This window comes from Anser anser, assembly GCF_964211835.1.
Source record: "Anser anser genome assembly, chromosome: 1".
NCBI classification, from domain to species: domain Eukaryota; kingdom Metazoa; phylum Chordata; class Aves; order Anseriformes; family Anatidae; genus Anser; species Anser anser.
This window is the reverse complement of record NC_139720.1, coordinates 123,389,766-123,409,792: the sequence shown is the minus strand read 5'-3', so window position 1 is coordinate 123,409,792 and position 20,027 is coordinate 123,389,766. Positions and strand designations below refer to the sequence as shown.

Here is a 20,027-nt window from a genome sequence, read left to right as displayed (position 1 = left end):
TTCCTCCAATTTGTTGTTATCCTCATGGCACTGATACCCAGAATTATATTCCTTATTCAAAAGCAGTATCACTCCCTACACTGTGACATGCTGGAGTTGGACATTCAGCTTAAAATTTAACATGCTTATTTTTACAGGCCACGAAGCAAAACAATGTTTAATGTACTGCTGATAACTTCCCAGGTCTTTAAATACATCCCCAGATTTCTTCAACTGATTCAAATTTCAAGCTATATAGATGGATGTCCTTCCCTTCCTGGATTTCATTTTGTTATTCTCTTTTCATTTTCAGTCTAGGTAGGTTTTGATGTGTGCACAATGTCCTCTGTAGCTCTTCAGAGCATAGTCTATGAATATCACAGCTGACTGCCCTTTCTACATTAGTATAGAAATAAAAAAAATTATTTCTAATACTAGTCAATATTGGACTTTCAACCTATCTTCCTGATAGTTTTAATTCCTAAAGACAGTATGCGTTATAGGTGGTAGCAACTAATCCATGTAGCCTGAATTCATCTTTCAAGTAATATTTTTTGAGTTACTCTAACAGAACACACTTATGAATGCCAATCTGGGATGGCGGTGTTTCTTGCATCAGACGGTTTTTTAATTCTACTTAAAAAGAAGAATTAATTTAAGAGAATTTAATATTTATACATTTGTGCTTATTGTTCATTTGGGTTTATTGTTCTTTTTCCTGAATATGTGTAAGTGGCTTGACATTCAATGCAACCTGTAATACAAAGAAATAAAATGCTACTTCCACCACTTCTGAATCCTTATATTATGCTCTCTTTTCAGTCTGCCTTGCCACTGCTTTAACTCTTTTGCAATTACACTTCAATGCTTTATTACAGATTGGAAACCCAAGATAAAGATGTGTTTCCAGTGTTTTCTTGGGACCAATCAGCCTTGCTTCCTTTTCTCCTGTCTGCAGTCTTGTAAATCCCAAGAAGGATCCCTGATACCTGTGGAATCTGACTGCATACGGATGGCATCTTCTCATAATGATGGCCTAAATGAGGCTGTGGCAAATCATCTGTGGATGTAAGCTTTGTTTATGCAATATCACGATATTCAACTGAGAACATCACTTATTAAAATGAGAGTAGAAGAAAATTTCATTATTGAAGTTTCCACGAGGTCTCAGCAAAACTGACAATGTCAGCAGCCTTCTACAACAACCAGTGACTGGAAAGCCATTTGCACTGGTTGTATAACAAACTACTTTTTTTTCCATAGATGGTTTGACCTTTCCTGTTCTTCAATCAAAAACAGTTATATAAACCTAGCATTCATGCAAATGAATCCAAAACTATAATGAAGAACTAAGAAACCCAATTAAATGTGGCACTAATCTCTTCAGCCCAAACTGTAAGGTTCAAGTCACAAGAAGTGAACAGCTTTTTCTCCCATATGGACCAATCTTACTGTGTAGTAGCCAAAGAGAGGGGAAGAGGCAGATTCTTGCAAAGCCCAGAAGTGGTTTGGTCAGGCCATGGGGAAGAGTCCTGTAGGAAGCCTGACTTTGCCAGACTCTTTCTGCTAGAAAATGGTTTTGTCCTCTACAGCTGCTAGTCAGGCAGGAAAGCAGGAACAAACAGCAGCTGTGTTTTAGAAAACTTGATATGAGTGATATATGATTTCACGGACAGGAGGGCTTGCAGAATCCAGAGGCCAAGTACTGTGGAGGAGTCTCTCTGCTGTAGAGTCCAAGGACAGAAAAATAAAGGTATCATATTTATAAGCAGTGGGAAAACAGAGCTCTCCGAATCAGCACTATCTGTGGCAATAAATTGTTAGCTGAACATACTAACTCTAATTTGTTTTCATTTGTCTCAGCAGGGTATTGTCCCACCAAATACTTTACCACTTTCACTTCACCATTTCTTGGTACCGAATGTATTTCTTGCAATCTCTTTGAAGGATATTTATGATCACATAATCCACTTTTAACTCAGTTACCGAATGAAGAAAAAAAATCAGGAAATGTATTATTTCTCCATATTGAAATTACCACATTTTGCATCACCAGAATGCAAATATGAAATTATAGCTTAAATTTTTGAACTAAAATATTAACTAATGTTACACATTTCAAATCTTTTTTTTTTTGACTAGACTGTACATTCTGTTAGTTTTATTATTGAAGCTTTCTATTTTTCACTAAGGAAATAAAGAACCTTTTCTACTCTCAGACAGCAGGGAGTAGTATCTAAGAGACTGATCTCTACCTATTCATACACAGGAAATGAACCGCTGTATTTTAAATAACTCATTAACTGTTGTTTTGAAAATTGCTCCTATTTTACTTAAGACTAAGCTTGTTTTTAAGAAGAAACACTGTTTGTCAGTGTCATCATCTATGATAACAAATTAGATACCCCAGTGAAGTGTGAGCATTTTAACATATGGTTGTCTGCAGCTAGACACATAAAATTATGCAAGGTCTCATAAATAGAATGTATTTACAAAAATGATGGTCACTAATAAGAAAGTACTGGCTGCTGAAACCTCGCGTACAGAGCAACTTTATGAATATGCCCATTCTTGTCTACATACCAATATTTCAAAGATTTTTCATCTGTTGTGTCTGAGAGTTAATACAATAGGTAAAATGAGGGCTGGACATATGACAGCCTCTCATATAACATTGAGGAGCAGATCAGTGTAGTTAATGATACATTGTATTAGATTGTCTTAAACAGTAGTTTTCTATACTACTCCATCTTTCAATCTGTAGCATGAGTTATTATACAGTTTATACTGCCTTCTCCTTTTCCACTGCTCATAGATGATGCATGGTGAGAGCTGAGCTCGCTTTGAAATCAAAGGATGGAGAAAATTTGACTTCACTGAAAGTCTAGCATGATGGTTAAGGCACGAAGCTGTGACAGAACTTCTGAGGGACGTGTGCTAACTGTGCAAGAGGCCCTGAAGGCTGTCTATGCCCCTGCTGAAACCCACCCAATAGGGTATCTATCAATAGACATGGGGTCTTTCTTCTGCCAACAGGTTTATGTCTGAGCCTTCTTTCACTGAGTCAGGTAACATCTCAAACATCCTCCCTCCTGTTAGGAATCTAAGTCATTTTTCTTGGCAGCGGGGTATTTTCTCTGGGCTCAGAAAAGACCTTTCCTCAATGAAAAAAGGCTGAAAAAAATAAAATTCCAGTAATACAAATGCCTCTCTTTAGAAAACAACATGAATGACCAAAATGGAAATACTGGAAGAAATGCTGGGGCTGTATATATACAGCCTATGCTGCCCAATCAAGCAGTCCAGTTGCTTTTCCTCTATCACTCAGAACCTATGTACCACAAGGTCAAGAATTTTGACTCAGAACTTCAGTATTATTTAGAACCACATTCTTCTTGGAAAAAGGCAAGAAGAAAAAATATGGTAGGATGTATTAAAAATAAATCAGCAAGGACAGACTGAAGGAGAGAAGCTGTGAGAAGAACACAGCAAAAGTGGAAAGAAGAAAATGCTAAGGAAAAAAGAGTCCAAGAGGATGTTGTTTCATCCACTTATCTAGCAACTGCTACTTGTGGAGGAAACTTGAGGTATAGAAGGGGCAGGTGGGCAGGTTGCTTCTCCACTCTAAACTGGACAGGTTTATCTACAGCAATTGGTAAAATAAAAACAAAGAACAGCAAAATAAAACCTGAAACCAAACTCAAACACCTGAAAAGATAAAGGAATGGAAAGCACTTTTAATTTCTGCTCTGCCCACAACATCCATGACTCATTTACAAGTGCAATACTCTCCTCCACTGGCACATGCTCCTGGGTGGCTGGGCTTACCTCTGGAACTGGGGAAGGAGTTGTTAAGCTGCTCCATCACTTCCTCCAAACCTGTGCTTGTGTCCTGGGGAGGGCTGAGCAGGTCATCCTCGCCTGGAAAGCAAGTGCAAACCACTGTATTTAAGCCACTATGAAGCCATTTGGTAACACCTTACTATTGCATATGTCCTTCACAAAGCTAAGGCTGGTCACTTAAACACATTTTCTACTTAGTGTACAATGAAAATCATCAAGGTGAATTTTGTTGACTCTTTATGCCTCTTATGCTTCTCTCTCTTTTTCTTTTTTAAGTGTTAGGATTTAAGTAAAATTAAACAATGAATTTTTAAACAATTAACCCTAATTTTAACTTGTAGCAAGGGATTTAAGAAATAACCTGCTGTGGTAAAAGAAGTGGGGCAAAATGTCTGCCAGGAACATTTCGTTCTATAAATGATGCTCCTTGTTTCAGCTTCTCTTATTCTATTAATGGTAAAAGCAATTGCTGTTGTGAGTGCTGCTACTGAGGAGCTCTCTAATAGCACTGGATTCATGTTAGCGCTGCTTTGCCTAGCTGCATAAATCAGTAGAAACCTAGATTCTCATCTGCATCAGTATTAATATTTCTGACAGTTTAATTGCATCAGATTGGCGCTCCAAGAACATTCAATTGTACCATAAAAGGGTTTAGCAGCAGTTTAATAAAGCGAAATACATTTCTCCCACTGAATAATTTCTATAACCTGATTATAGGGCAGTAGCTTAATGGGAAATTCAATATATTTTATTTTTACTGGGGTTATTTTGGTCGTGGTTTCCGATAACCAAAATCCATCTGTTGATTTTACTGTAGACCCTAGCCTTTAGTAGAAATAAAGCATCTGAAAAGAGAATACACCTAAAGGATGCTTAGAATGAGATTCTCCTTTTACCAGATTTCTTTTATCCCTATTAATACAGAAAATGAATTTTGCCTGTTGTAATAACCACAGAGAGATATACCCTTATTTTGAAAATGACTTAATGACCCTTTATTCTAAAGTCTTGCCCTGCTCAACTTCAGTAATAAAGTACCTAGAAGCTAACTTGCTAACTACCTAATAAGCTACCTCGCTGTTAGCTTTAAGATTCTTTAAACTTTGCCACTGCTGCATGCTAGTGGGAAGTCTACTAAAAGAGATGCTAAAGGAACAATTCAGGGCTGCACAGATTCCATATTACTCAGTGTAGTGTTGGCCTCACCTTAGGACTAGGAGTTTCAAAAGACTTATTTACTGGCCAAGAATTATTTTTCACACCCCAGTAAACAAATTGGGTTAAAATATCTGTAAGAAGCTCTTAATTCACATACACAGCTTCTTTTAATGGTCTAAAAAATGGCTGCTGAGACTGCTGCAGTTTGTTCAGCTTTCCGCTGGTGCTGGGTTCACGGACCAGAACAACCCAAGTCACATCATAAGCTATTTCTGCATCAAGCGTTGCACCAACAGAGGTGCTTTAGCAAAATAAGTGTCCTTCCAGCCTCTGCTGGATGCCAAGGTGAAAACTTAGAGCAAGGTCTTACCACTTCTAACCAGGCTGAGTACCTTATCAGCAAGCCTGCAGAAAACAGGCGTTTTAATGTTTTTCAAGTTTTTCTTCAAAAGAAGGGGGCACTAGTTCTCCTGTCCTGGCCAAAAAGAACTACCAAGAACTACCGTGGCAAACTGACAACAGGTACTGACTTCCAAACATCCTGGTAAGTGCTGATACACCTTGAAATGTGTTTACCCTGAAGACTGCTCTATCTTTATTTAAAATACACTGTTTTTATTCTTTCTCACTTGGATGATTTTTTGGAGCATTTCCTTGTAAATAACATAATAAAATAAGACATCAGCCAAGCAATCTTCAGATGTCAATTACCACTTTACCCAAACCAGTCTTCCCAATTTCTTTCTATAAGGGGCTTGGAAAGCTGGATGGATGGCAAATGTTCTGGTGGCACCTGAATAAATTAAAGTTCAGCAACAACCTCTGGGCTCACAAGCCTCAGAGAACCTCACTACCACTACAGTACTGGAGGCAAAAGTCAATGATTAGGGCCTTCCCATTAGGACTCTATGAGAAGAGAAGCAGAACCTTTCAACTTGCCTAGGTGTCTCTGGTTATCAAAGGATAAGCTCTTCTATTTGCAAGTAAGGCTCTGAGTGGGCTGCTGCTTTTACCAACAGGTTGGACACCACCAGTGGTGGAAAGCTTTTTACAGCAATCTCTCCTTGAGAAAGCAGAAAGACAGGAAGAAAAAAAAAAAAAAAAGGTCTCCTGTCAAAGAGAAAAACATATGAAAGCTGCCACTACATTATCTCATTGCCTGAGAGACCTATAGATGCTCAGCATTTTCTTGAAAATTATTACTCCCTCCCTACCGGGAGCACGATTCTTGTATGAAACCACTGTATGTATGTATGAAAGCACAATTTATGACACCATTCTGGTTCCATTCACAATTCTAGAATATTTTAAATTGTGCTTTAAAAACCTCTCAGACTAACAAAAAATGCTTTCTGGTGTGAAAGGTGACAATAAACTGTATTAGCTGCAGTTGGTAATTCTTTTTATAAACTCTGTTCCATACTGCTGACCCTGTTGCATTGCTGGCTCTCAACATGATCATAGTGATAACAATTCAGCATCTCACCATCCTTCCACATAGTCTCGATTCAACAAACAAAAAAACCCAATTCATGTCTAAAGATTTGTTTCAAATTAGGAAGTTTTAGCAGATTATATGATTATATGTATGTTAATTTATTCCGGTCTCACAATGTAAATTAGAATAATTTTAGATTAAGTCAAATGAAAGGAAGTACATTATTGTATTCCTGGCCTTCTAAAGGCAAAAGAATCTGTAAGGAGTTTTAATACGATGGTAGGGAATCAGTCTTCCCTTTTTTCTTGAGCACTTTAATAAGCATACTTTGTGTGATGGAATTCATGATGTTTCTTCAAAAAGTCAACGCAAATTATTCCACAGTAAAATATTTACTCACTAGTAATGCAATTACATGATTCAAATCAAATTCCCGTTACCCGTGACTGTACTCTCATCCTCAATATTTAATTTCCTACAATTTCTTTTTTTTTTTTTTTGGTGGAACCTATAGAATCCATCTTGTTTGATACCAGCACAAGTTGACATTTCCACCCACACTCAGGAGGGAAGACAGACCTCCTTAACAAGTTGCATCTCCCACAGGTCCTCATACCAAGAAGAACATCCCTTCCCATTCTTCTTCTCACTGGGATAGATTCTTTCACAAAACACAGTGAAAAGCTCCCACTTAAGCCTTCTACTTTTCCCAAAAGCCTCTCACTGATGCACGCTAAATACATTCTTGTGTATGAAGTTGAATGTTATTTTCAGATTTCAAATATTATCTTGTTCAAGTAATTTAAGTACATTTGCTTAAAGATGCTGCAATGGATGACTGCTTTTTCACTAACATAAAACGCTTACCACTTGCTAATAAATATTATAAAGCAGACAGGAAATCAGGAAAATGCTGCAGAACAGTTACTAAAAGCATTGAAATAATAATTCCAACCTCAATCTACAGCATATTATTACTCAACCTTACTCCACACCTCATATGACGTTTATTAGCACATCTGATGTGATATTTACAAAAGACACTAAATGAGTACTGCTGAAGAGTGACAGCTCTATCCTACTACTTGAGCAACAACATATTAAAAATAAGATCACATCAGTTAACATGGGGATGATTAATCGTACATTTGATCTCTTAGCCATAATTAATACTATGTATGTTTAAATCAGCCACGTCATGCTTCATAGTTGAAAGTCAATCTGAATGAAACCGTTAGATAGTTTTTTTGTTATGTTTGTTTTCAGAATTCAAGCCCTAGCTCGGTTTTGCATTCCATGTCAAAATATCCATGCTACAGTGTGCATCATGATCAAAACCAAAAGCCTGAACAATAATGAGAATATGAAGAGCCAGGTGACATTGAAGACTATCGCAAATGTCTACTTCATTCTCACTTGAACTAAACAAGGCAGCAGAGTAGTTTCTGCCTTTAAGGATTTTTTTTTTTTTTGAAAATGGAACATATATTTTTTATGACAATCTGAACTTAGTGATCTTACCCATGGTTTCTGAAGTCTGGCTGCCAACTACACGAAGAAGCATTGGCTGACTGCTGTCTGACCTCTGCAAAGAGGTAGAAGGAGACGATAGCGTTGTACCATTTACCTTGGCATCTGCCTGTGGCTAAAAATTGAGGAAAAAAGAAGAGATTGTTATTAACAGTTCAGTAGAGTTGCACAAGTCCTTGCATCTCTGTATATATTTTATTAATTCAATAAATACACACAATTTTCTTTTTTTTTTCAAGTAAATACATCCATGCAAACAAATGATTTAAATTCTGAATAAAAAAGTAATACTGAAGTGTGATTTTACCACTTGCCACTTGCAGTCTACAGAACAATTCAATATATTTTGCTGACCAGTCTCTAAAGATATGATTTTGTGGTATGTTATTGTTATTGATAACATTTCACATCCTGTTTGGAAAATCGCTCTACAGAAATCTCAAAAAGAAAGGCCTGAGGACTCGCCTGCTCCAGTAGCTGCCTCAGCCTGTGCAGCTGTGACTCCAGCTGTTTGTTGTGATCCTCCAGAATCTGCATCCTGGCCTCCAGGCGGCCCTTGTGCTGGCGAAGCAGCTTGGCTTCTGCAATGAGCTCAGCATCGCGGGGACTTTGCGGAGAAACTGGCATCATCTCAGGTGGGGACGGCAGTGGAGACAATCCTTTGTGATCATGCTGTTGCTTCAAACGGTCGTACTCTGCCTGCAAGTTTCTGTTGAGGAGTAACAAGGAGGCAAAGCTTTTTCAAGCAGAACAGGTTTATTTGGGCTGTCCTCTGCTAGGGGCAGTCAGAGTGGACCTCCTCTCCTGTGATGTGACACCTGCAGCCACTGGAGGGGTAGAGGCTCTGTGATAACACCTGCCTTTGGTTCTGCTAAATCCAAATCCATGTAGGATTACAGCTCATAGATTTGCACAAAGCGGATATAATGCAGAACAGTGATACAAGCATTACCCAAAGGCTGTCTGCATCACGAGAGTTCACAGTTAATTCCCTTCCAGGGCACATAAAACAGAAGGCTGGCTGGGCTCCAGGCACCATCCTGAAGCACAAGTACAACGTGTCCTGGGTTCAGTCCTCAGCTTCCTGCATTTTATGGTTGCTAGCAGAAGTCAGACTGCCTCTTCACTTCCAAGCATGAATACACTCTTGTAGTAATTAGTGCTAAAAGAGCGATCAAAGCACTTCACAAACACTAATCAAAGCTTACACCACCTGGCCAACCTATTTCACAGATGAGAAAATTAAGACAGAAAGAAGGCCACAGAAAAATTCAGAAAAAAAACACAGAATTCAAGAGTTCATTTGCAACTCTGCTGTCATTAATTAGGTCACATCATTCTCCTTTCTTTATATGTGCAATTGCATTTACAGTCTAGCTCTAAAATTAAATTGCAGTGCGTATCACTAATTTGGGGGGCTATAAGTTTTACCTGCTTTCAGACAGCACCGCCTACGGTGCTACAGTCTACTGTGACTTTACGGCGCTGTTAAGCTTGTTCTATTTCATAAAACTCCAGTTTTACTCCAGTAAAACTCTCCATAGATTAGTATGATCTATAATGGTCCATATGAAAAAAATCTACCAAGAAGTAAGAGCACAGAAGGTAAGAAACTGAAACCTTGTTGGGGTTAACACAGTCCAACAATGTAAAATTAGTAATTGGCAGCAGAAACTTTGTACACAAGGGAGGCCTAATAACCTGCACTGGGATTTTGGTGCTCTGATGTTCCTTTACTGCTTCCCAGAGGGGGGGAAAATGGCTCCATAGACAGTAGCCTGCTAACTGCTTACTCATCACAAGCAGCGACCCAGATTTTGTTTTTTTCCAACTTGCTCCTATTTGAGCTTGTGAAAACAGGCACTTTTTCCAGTTTTGCCTGCAAACCACAATACGCTCTGACAGTTTGGTCTGGAGGCTTAATAGCACCTCAGAAACCTCCCCAAAAACACCATTAAGCTCTGAAACATTTCTAAAGGCGTGTTTCTGTGACCAGAACAAGAACTAAAGCGGTATGCATCATTTCACATGGATAAGGAAACGATGCCAAGCATAAGGACAGACCATTGACTGTTCTTCAAACACTGCACTCCTGCCCCGTGGCAACTGAATGATGGATGCATCCTAACCTGGGACAACAGTGGCAACCCCACAGGGGTTACATGGCATGATCCCTCCTCTGCAGGAGTTTAAGAAGGTTAAAAATATATCTATATCTATATCTATATATGTTAATCCTTCTTAACTTCTGATTGTCCCATAATTCAAAATTTCTTTCTCTAAAATCCACACAAGGAGTGGACAGAGACTTAGAAAAGTGTTCAAGCTGTCAGACACTATCTATGTTCTTTCTTTTCATCATTCTGTGAACAGCTAAAAATGCAATCCCATGAAGGGGGATGACAATTTCTCTAAGAAAAAAAAAAAATCCCACATAACTGACAAATGAGAAAAGTGCGTGGAAGACAAACCAAGAAGGTGCCATAAAAATCAGTTATTTTCTTCCAAGTCAGACATTTTTTTTTAAAGGAAGATTTTTGCTTTAAGTAAATATAGAGTTTAAAGTTCATGAAAATTATTTGGATGAAAGAAGGGTTATGCTGGGTGTTGCCTTCCATATGACTTAATGTCTTCTCATACTGTTAACTGAATGAACTGGTGAATAATTAATAAAAATACTAAAGGGAATAGAAATGAGAATGACAGCAATATCACAGAGTCTTACTACACACTAAAGTTTATACAGGATTGATCACTGAGCTTTTTTTTTCACCAAGTCTGTAGATTGTGGCTATCGCTGCCCTGTAAGGAATTTCCCAGATGCATAATGCAGGCAATACTCTACTAACAGGAGACTTAAAAGTTTGAAGGTTTCGAAGTGCTGTAAAGCAGAAGATGAAGTACCAGCCTAAGGGAAACTAAATAAATGCCCCTGCTGATACTTACAACATAATCAGGTACTTTGTTACAAAGAAATCTACAATTTTCCCCTCGAATTTCAAGATAGAGAAGCTCTTCCAGTAAATATATTATGGAAAATCAAACGAGGACCAGGGAATAATTCAGATAAAAATGCCTTCATGACTGATTCAAACTAGTTAAAAACTCTTTCTGAATTACTACAGAAAAAGAATGTTGTAAAAGGATACCGCACATTATCCAAGCAGAGGCGTCTGAATTTATGAGTTCTACAACACAATGCAGTAATTCTGTTAGAACAAGGAATGACATTTTGAAGAAAGCCCAAGAGTTTGTCCTGAGCATCTGTGTCACTGAGTTTGTAGCTGTACCTTTTCATTCCAGTTACAGAGTCCTTAGTCCAGAGAATTAGGACTCATTATATTGACTGCTTTCAGAGCCGTAAGAGCGATGCAGGGTGCAGATGATCAGTAGCATCCGTAATAACTGAGATCTAACATACAGGGAATTGTATTTACATAGGGGAAAAACGGTTGAAAGTCAGGAGAAAGAAATCATTTGAAAGCTGCTGTAAGACCATCCTAGAGGAGAAAACGACCTGTTTTTATTCCCACCTCTGGAACAGTTTTAAGCTGTGTGGTGAAACAGGAATGCTGCTGCAAGCCAGGCGTCCAAGGAACTGTCCACTGCCCTCAGAATATAGCATCTGTGTCTCGAGGAAAGGCGCTGTCTTACATTTTCAGCATTAAATGGGAAGTTAGAGAAAGGGGAAGCGAAAGCATAATCTCTCTAAATGAGTGTGACTGAAGCAAGGATCGGCAATATTCAGAAGCCCAGCCTCGCTGGGTGACTGGGTAGCTTTCACAACTGGATGTCACAAACAAACAAAGCTGATGCATCCTCTGATCACCGGGAAAATATATTCTACCTCAGTAAAAGAAATATTCAAAGAAAAAAAACATGTATTTCATTAACCATGCTTCCACCTCTTTTAAGCATTCAGGAAGAAAAATAACAGAGGAAGCATGCAATGTAACCCTGATTTATGCAACTGTGAAGATCTGGGTAGTAAAGAGCTCATGAGTTATTAATCACATCTATCACTGGCAAGATTAATTGCCTGGTGAGGGAAATCCTAGTGGACCAGATTTGCTGAATGTTCCTCTCAGAGGCAATTGCAAATTTTTGAATTCGGGTTATTTTTCATCTACCTACAGAAAACCAGTGGTTTGAGGAAATGGACAAAGCTGGTAACTGAACCATGTACTACCTCTATGCCTCATTAGAGTACCACTATTTGCTTATGATGCTTCACACTTAGAAGATTTACTTCCACTTCTTCAGTGCCAAAATAAATACAAAAAGGAGTCAGAGCATATTTAGAAATACATCACTTTCTAGCTATTGGCAACGATACAGAAGAAACTTAGTTGAGGCCAGTTATCATTCTTCAGGTTTGAAGCAAGACTCTTGCTGCATGAAAACAGCGTAGCTTTGAGATTTGGGATGTTAGTGCTTCTCCAGCAGCTCACAGCCCACTGCGCTCCCACTGCAAGTCAGGAAAGCAAAGGAAAGGCAAACAGCTGATCCTGGAAGTGTCATTTACTAAGTTCTTGTTACAAAACAGCTAAAAGATGGGAGAAAAACAAGAAGACAAGAAGAGAGAAGTCTCCCTTTTACAGAAGTATTTGATTCAACTAACATACTAGGCAACTTTCATCTTTCTAGCCATTAAAATAGCAGAAATTAATTTTTATTATTTGCAAAAATAATTGAGACCATCTCAAAACAAAACCATACTTTCTTTTTAATGCCAATACAGCACCTCCTAGTCTATAACTTATGTAATGTACTGCTATAGATGGACACAAAAAATCTGTCCCAGCTGTTTCAGAAATACATTCACTCTTAAGGAAATTTCAGAATGTTTTTAGGGCATTTTTGTAAGTGTCTGGGTTTTTGTCTTATATTGCAATGTAGTAATACCGCCTTCTACAGCAAGATTACTTTATGTCTATTGGATACATCAAGAAATGTTCTTATCACAATATTCAAGGAGATGTAAAACTAAGCATGAGTCTGAAGGCCGAATGCTCAAATGAAAAAGTTCCACCAATTGAAAATATTCTCTAAATTGTTCACATTTTAGCAAATATAAATTATTTAACAGTCAAGTTTTAGGCATACGTTATTTACTGAAGTCATATTCGCAACTACTAAAGCACCAAGTTCTCAAATTTCTAGCAGATAAATAACAAATATCTAAGAAGAGGTCCTTGGAACTGAAAAAAAAACACAACACATTCAGAAGTGTGTCACAGCTAGGTTAGTTTATAATTTGGATAATACATTTCAGAAGAATTCAAAATAGAAAATAGGCAACAGATCTTTTTAAACTGTCCAAAAGCAAACCTCAAAATTTCAATTTCAAAGAGTCTTTTTCATCTGAATAGCAAGTCAAGACGGAAATATTTGGAGACCAGAAATTGCAGCTGAAAACCAAATGGAGGTCAGAATTTTATAAACAGCTCCAAAGAGGTGAGGAAGAATAAAAACAAGAAGCAAAAGGGAGAAGTTCTTTTTTTTTTTTTTTTAAAAAAAAAAAAAGTAGGAAGCTGTGGAGAGCAGAAGAAATAGAGAAATGACAGTGTTTTGTTATCTTCGTATTGCTTCTTGTTGGTACTGAATGCAACTTTCCCAATAGCTGCTGAGAAGTGAATGCAAGTGCTGACCATAACTGTAAAATAATACAAGACACAGCAATGACAGCTAAATCTTCATTGTCAAAAATCATCAGAAGCGTATGCAAGAGAAGTTTTGTCAATATAGGCATGAGAAGAGGAGTGTTTATCTAACACTGTTACCGTTCTAGCCACTTGCCTTCCCACGAACAAGCATCACATCAGCCCCAGAAAGGAGACGCACCCAGTGACAAGACCCGAGGTATTTACAAGGGAAATGAAACAGTCCAGCCACTTCAAGGCTGGGCTGAGGACTGGGAGATCACAACATGTTTTGTATCAGTCAGCCCATTATCCAGCAACAGATTCACCGAGTCTTCATGCTGCAGCAATAAACAACATTTACTCAGAGGATTTGTTAGAAACAATGTGCAGAACACATATTCACCCTCTAGAGCCAGGGTGACACAAGGAATTAGGTCACGGTTTCTTGATTCCCTTTGGTAACAGCCAAAAAGGCTTGAACAAACTCATTGGAAAAAGATTAGAAAACAGAAATTTAAACAGACAAAACTTTTTAAAAGACAGGTAAGGATATGAATGGATCCTGACTGATCCTGTCTGAATGGTTTATTTTTTGTGACAGGAATCACTGTTTCCTTCACAAAACCATGGTCATCTGGCTGTGACAATCTATCAGGACGATAAGCAACAACCTGTTCTCTTTCGAGCTTCTACCTCATATTTTAAGTACAAGTTATTTATAGAGCTTTGCAGAGACAGATGCAGAGAGACAAAAGTCATGATTTTGTCATAATCAGTGAAAATCACAGCAGTGTGACTTCCAAGCTGTCCTACAGAAACAGACCTCTCAGTCCCTGCTTCATTAAGACCTGAATCACCCAAAATAGGAGAGGTTGCTTGTGGTGGCATCCAGCTAGGAACTAAGCCTCCAACAATAAGAATGAAAAAACAACAGAGAAGCTTATATATGGTCAAGCTTATACTTTACAGCTCTTGTTTAACTGACAAACTTTAAAACAGATATTTTTATGGTATAATTTTTGTCAGAGATCTTTTCACGTGTTACTCCCCAATGGCAGTTATTATATTTATTAAATAAACCTCATATTAAAATACGAGGCATAAAGCCCCAAAAGGATTTCTTTAGCATATTTAAGTCTGTAAGTCCAGGTTCTATTAATGTTCATACACCATCCTTCTCATCCAAATCTAGGCTGCTTTAAAAGCCATCCTCCTTTCCACTGGGTAGCTTGTTTTGTATACAGATGGAAAAGCTTTCTGATTTTTGTTCTTCTTCCATGATTTACTCCCTCGTGCTGTTTAAAACAATGACACCCCTTCCCTGAAAACTAAGCTATTTTACTATTTTGTACTAATAAGCCAATAATTTTTAACTAAAAAATTCTGAAAATGCAAAATATGATGGCTTTTTAAAAAACATTGTTTCTCCTTCACTTTAGAAAGTACTTGGGCTTTTTGTACAATGCCGTAGAAGTCTGGAGTTAGTTTAAAAGAAAATCTGACTGCCGTTCATTGAGGAAAGGCTTTGTTTACTACAGCTTTCTGTCTGAAATCCTTTCTTCATCCTTTATGCCTCATTGATTCTCTACGTTCTTCCAAATCCTCCTGAAAAATGTGAGTTCTTGACTGTACCTCTATTTTTCACTCTCCTTTTTATTAACTCTGCAGAGAATTTACATATTAGATGGAAAGAAGCTCTGAACAATGCCTTTTCCCCAGCTTTAATTACACATGGACATGAGGACTTCAGTTACATTGCAATGCTAGTGGAGCATCCGCAGAATATGGGAAGTCAGTGTTTTCATGAAGACATGGGGAGGCACACACAGGGGTCTGTCAGACATCATGCCAGTGTTTTCCATGCAGGCTGGAACATAATCTCCAGCTATTCTCTCTACTACTAATTCCTCACAGAAAGCAGACTTTAACAGTTCAATCTTCAGTTTAACCTGACCTGAAGATTTTGTATTCTGATTCTGAGAGGGTGCAACACTACTGGAAACACAAGGGCATGAGAAAATAAAGGTGGATTAAAATTAACTTTTATAGAAAAATTACAACTTTAATGAAAAAAGCCTGTGTGAAAGAAACTAGTAGTTAAATTAGTTACCTCTGCCCCTGGAGATTCATAGAGACAGGTCTACAGAAAAATAAAACTGCTATTTATGGAGAACAGGCTCCATTCTCTTCCTGCTTGAAGCTTTTTACTTCTACAGAAATACAGACCTAATCTGCAGAGGAGAAGCTGATGCAAGTCCAGAAGGAAGCACAAGAGAGATTTACACCTTCCTCCTGTTCCAGGTGACAGAATTGCTTATTTCAGGCTTCTCTATGCCAAAATCAATTCAAGGTGTTCTGCAAGTCCAGGCTCTGTTCTTTGTAAAGAATCCCAACCACAGTCTCATAGAGATGATGGGGTGATGGAGGCACTATAATTGATTAGAACCATCCAAAGACTTCTGCATGGAGAGAAGATCTATGACACTTGCCAACTCTTGCCGTTATTTCCTTGACATGCCTAAGGTAAATGATTACTGCATTACACCCTCAACGTAAACAAGACTGAAGTATCTAGCTTTTGCAGAAGCAAGAAAAAAGAATATGAAAACGCCAATAGACTATACCATAAAAGCCACAGACAAGAGAAGGCAAATAAAAATGTGTTTTTTTGTAGATCTAGTAATTTTAAGCCAAAGACAGGAGAAGGCAAATAAAAATGTGTTTTTTGTAGATCTAGTAATTTTATCTTACATTCTTATTTTAGAAGTTCTTGGCTGCAGTTATTAATCTACCAGTGTCAAGATCTACCAGTTTTTATGCTGATGGCACAAGACTCCAGAGTACGTTAGAAACAGGACTGCAATGTGATGCTGCATGAAATCAGTTGTTTTTTCTTCTTTTAATTAATGAAGATAACTTCAATCATACTTCAACTTAAAAGAAGTGGTCAATAATATTTGATATCTAAAGGCTAAGGATATGGCAACAAATAATGCCAAACAAATAGAAAGAAAAGAGGACAGAAGTTTTAATTACCAAAAATTACTCATTTTTATGAAGAAATTACAACTTTATAACTTAGTTCATCCCTAAAAATTCTACCTGGGTGCATTCCGTCTAGCTGGATTGCACAGCTATTTCACAGATTTTTTACTTCAAATGAATTGGGAACTTCTCAAAACCTCACATATCACACTAACCAGCCTTTTTGAGAAACGCATGTCTTTCCGAGAACTTTCCCCTGCCTTTTCCAGACAGGTGTGCAGAAGCTTGCACACCCTTCCCTCATGTAATGGCAAAGTATGGTACCAAAGGCATGAAGGTTGTTGCTATCATGTAAATAAAGGAAACAGTGGAACCAAAGGAAATATGAAACACAGCTAGAAGAGCTGGTTAGATGTGGCACCATTATCACAAGTGTATTAGGTGACCCATACACTTGTTTGCAGCTCATCATTTGGAAGGCTCACTGCTTTGCTCATCACTGCACTGAACATGGGAATAGTTAATAATGACATGATTTCAGACTCATCACCTCTCTCTTACAGAGGGAAAACTGTGAATGGCTTAGAAAAGCTTAGCAGAATGAACTTGTTTTAAAAGACATCCTGTTTTCATTTTTTTTAGCATCCCCTCTTCCCGTCTATATCTTCAGGTCATAGCTGATCTCTGCCACAGCTGGCAGCGTTACTCACCGGTTTTCTTCCTCCAGATCAGCAAGAATTCTCTCCAGTTCACCTCTTTCTTCACTCTCCAGAGAAATCAAGATCTGGGCGGGGCTTCGGGGCTGGCTCAGGGGGGATTCCTGGTTCAGACTTTGGCAGTAGTGCTGGATTAACAAGTGTTCATCATCGCTGTAAAACAGAGGAGAATAAAACAGGCTGTTCCCTTCTTCCCTTTTAGCTTTGCAATGATTATGAGTAAATGATGCACTCCAAGTGTCTCATTTCTTATAAGGAAATTCACTGAACTTTTTGTAACAAAAAGGAGAGCAATATAACTTAAAACAAAATCCACTGAACTGTTTAATATAGTCTATGGTAATTTTCCTCTTCTGTAGAATTCATGTCTCTTCCCCTCTGCTTCTCACATATTTAAAGCCTAGCTGTGCTGCACCCGACAATCTCAGCTTTCCTCTTTTGCCTACCTTAAATTTGAAACTTGCTTGAGAAAAAAGCTATCTTATCCTGCCTCAGCTATGATGAGCAAGGGTCATTCAAGCAAAGGCAAGGCATTTATTTATTTTTATACCAACTATTCTTACTCAAAAATGGCATCCTATACTTACCTATTTTACCCTACAAAATTGTAAATGGAGTGAAGTAACAGAAATATTGACTAAATGTAATAAAAGTATGCTGTTTCTCACTGAGGAGTTTTTTCATTTTTTTGTTTGAAATTAGAAGTGATGTATACTGTTGGAATATAAATAAATTGTATTTAATAGGTATGATGTGTTTCTTTACTTTTATTGCCCCTGAAACTGTCAGGTATTTGAAACAGACAATTCTCTGGAAGAAAAAAGCAAATCAAGTTTTGAAGATTTTGACCATCTCACAGAATTAAATGGAAGTTTTAGATGCTAAGGAAAGGCATTCAGGCCCTAAGCTACGCAGCTAACACCTGCAGTATTTGTAAAAAAAACATGAAAGGTGGCAGCACCCCTAGTCAATGGCAGAAAAAAATGACACAGTTGTTGGGAATCCTATTTCTGTGGTAATACTTACAATAAAATAATTCAATTTAGCTTTTTTTCTGTTACGTTTGTAATCCAGAATTTAACAGACATTTTGAATAGCTGTTATTGTTCAAAATCTTAAATATTCCTTGTTGCATTTTTTTCCTGAAAACGTTAATGTTGCCATTTCATGGACTGCAGGTGTGCTAAAGCAATTTAGCGCACATTACCATTAGCTCATAAATGAGAAATATTAATTTTTCACAACAGGAATAATTTCCTGTTTTTAAACAAAATTTAAAAGGCTTGCCAGTTCCTAAATTTATAAGCATCTTAAGTGAATTAACAGTCAAAACTAACATAACTACTGTAGCATGTCATTTTCAAAGTCAGTCTTTTTGTGTGATTTTTAGCTGCACATATTTTGTATATATAATTACAATGACAATACATATTTTAATGTTTTTTGTCTGCATATATACACATTTTCTCTTTATTTCTCTTCTTCCACCTGTGTAGTGTTCTAACTGTAATTTTAATCCAAAACTCATGAGAATGTCAACAAAAATGCTTATTGAGCACCTGACAAACAAAACTCAGTTACACTTGCAAATTTATGGTGAGCTTTGATTTTTTTTTTGCAATTCTTATCTTGATCTTGTTTCTTCCAAAACTCAGAATATTTATCCTAATTTTAATAGTGCAAACTGAATAATGAACTGACTGGATAATCAGTGGTTATGTTATTAACTGAATCACATTAATACAACTTTTAATTTAGCAAAGAATGAAGACCAAGCTGTAATAAAAACAATACGGTTTATGTATGATCTTCTGGTTAAGGTAACTGAAATATTTCAGTGAAAAACCACATATAACAACATTACTGAATCAATCTAAAACTGACATTTGACTTGGAAATGAAGTTTTCATTAACCATGTGAAACTATCCTAAAATCGTTTATGTATTAGTTTTCATGTATCATTTTAAATTTCTCCTCTTTGAACCAATATATTAAAAAAAGTATTTGGTTGTATGCACATGATTTTCTTTCAAAGTTGTTAGGTAACAATACTACCAAGTCAAAAGAGTAACTACTTCAAAACACAGAAACAAACCACTTTTTTATCCACGAACATTTTGCAGATGCACAAATCCCTACAATGTGCAGATGCACATGTCCCTACAAATGATTTGGAATCTGAATTTAAGTGAATGAAAATTGATGGAAGTACTGTGATTTAAAGGAACTTAATATTTAATGTAGTAAAAAGAAGACTCTGTATTAATTTTCAGAGAAAATCCTCAATACGTGGTAATGACGAGATTATTGTAGAAAATCACAATTTTTTTTTAATGTATTTTATGGATTTAGAATTTGTGGTATTACTCCTCCTACACGGTTAACTAAGACCAAATTTTCAAGCACTACAGTGATTTATGTGCTGCTCTCCTGTTTTTAAACATACTATTCACTGTTAGTTTTCTAGTTCTATGCCATTTCATTCGGAGAATAAATAAGATCAAGAAAGCCATGAAAGAGGAGAAATATATTATGTCAAAAAAAAAAAAATCTCAGTGTGACATTAGATTGAACTATTCTTCAAAAATTTCAACTACATTCCTTTAACTTTTATATATGATTTTGTACTTATAAGTAGTAAAACGAATGCTTCTCAGCAATTTGTCCAACTTAAAAGTTTACTACTTCTAATATATCATGGTGAGGATGACTCCCCACGTCTTATATTTGTC

At 37.1% G+C, this 20,027-nt stretch overlaps 1 protein-coding gene across 30 annotated transcripts in view; it reads right to left on the bottom strand.

Moving 5' to 3' along the window:
- DMD (dystrophin) overlaps positions 1 to 20,027 on the bottom strand; it is a 1,241,706-nt gene that overhangs the window by 14,213 nt on the left and 1,207,466 nt on the right. For all 30 annotated transcript variants that reach the window (XM_083850706.1, XM_083850697.1, XM_083850723.1 and 27 more), the window contains 4 exons: positions 17,289 to 17,447; positions 8,414 to 8,657; positions 7,940 to 8,063; positions 3,808 to 3,900 (listed from right to left, as the gene is read on the bottom strand). In XM_083850706.1, coding sequence (XP_083706832.1) covers positions 3,808 to 3,900; positions 7,940 to 8,063; positions 8,414 to 8,657; positions 17,289 to 17,447 — 620 coding nt within the window. The remainder of the gene's footprint in view (positions 1 to 3,807; positions 3,901 to 7,939; positions 8,064 to 8,413; positions 8,658 to 17,288; positions 17,448 to 20,027) is intronic.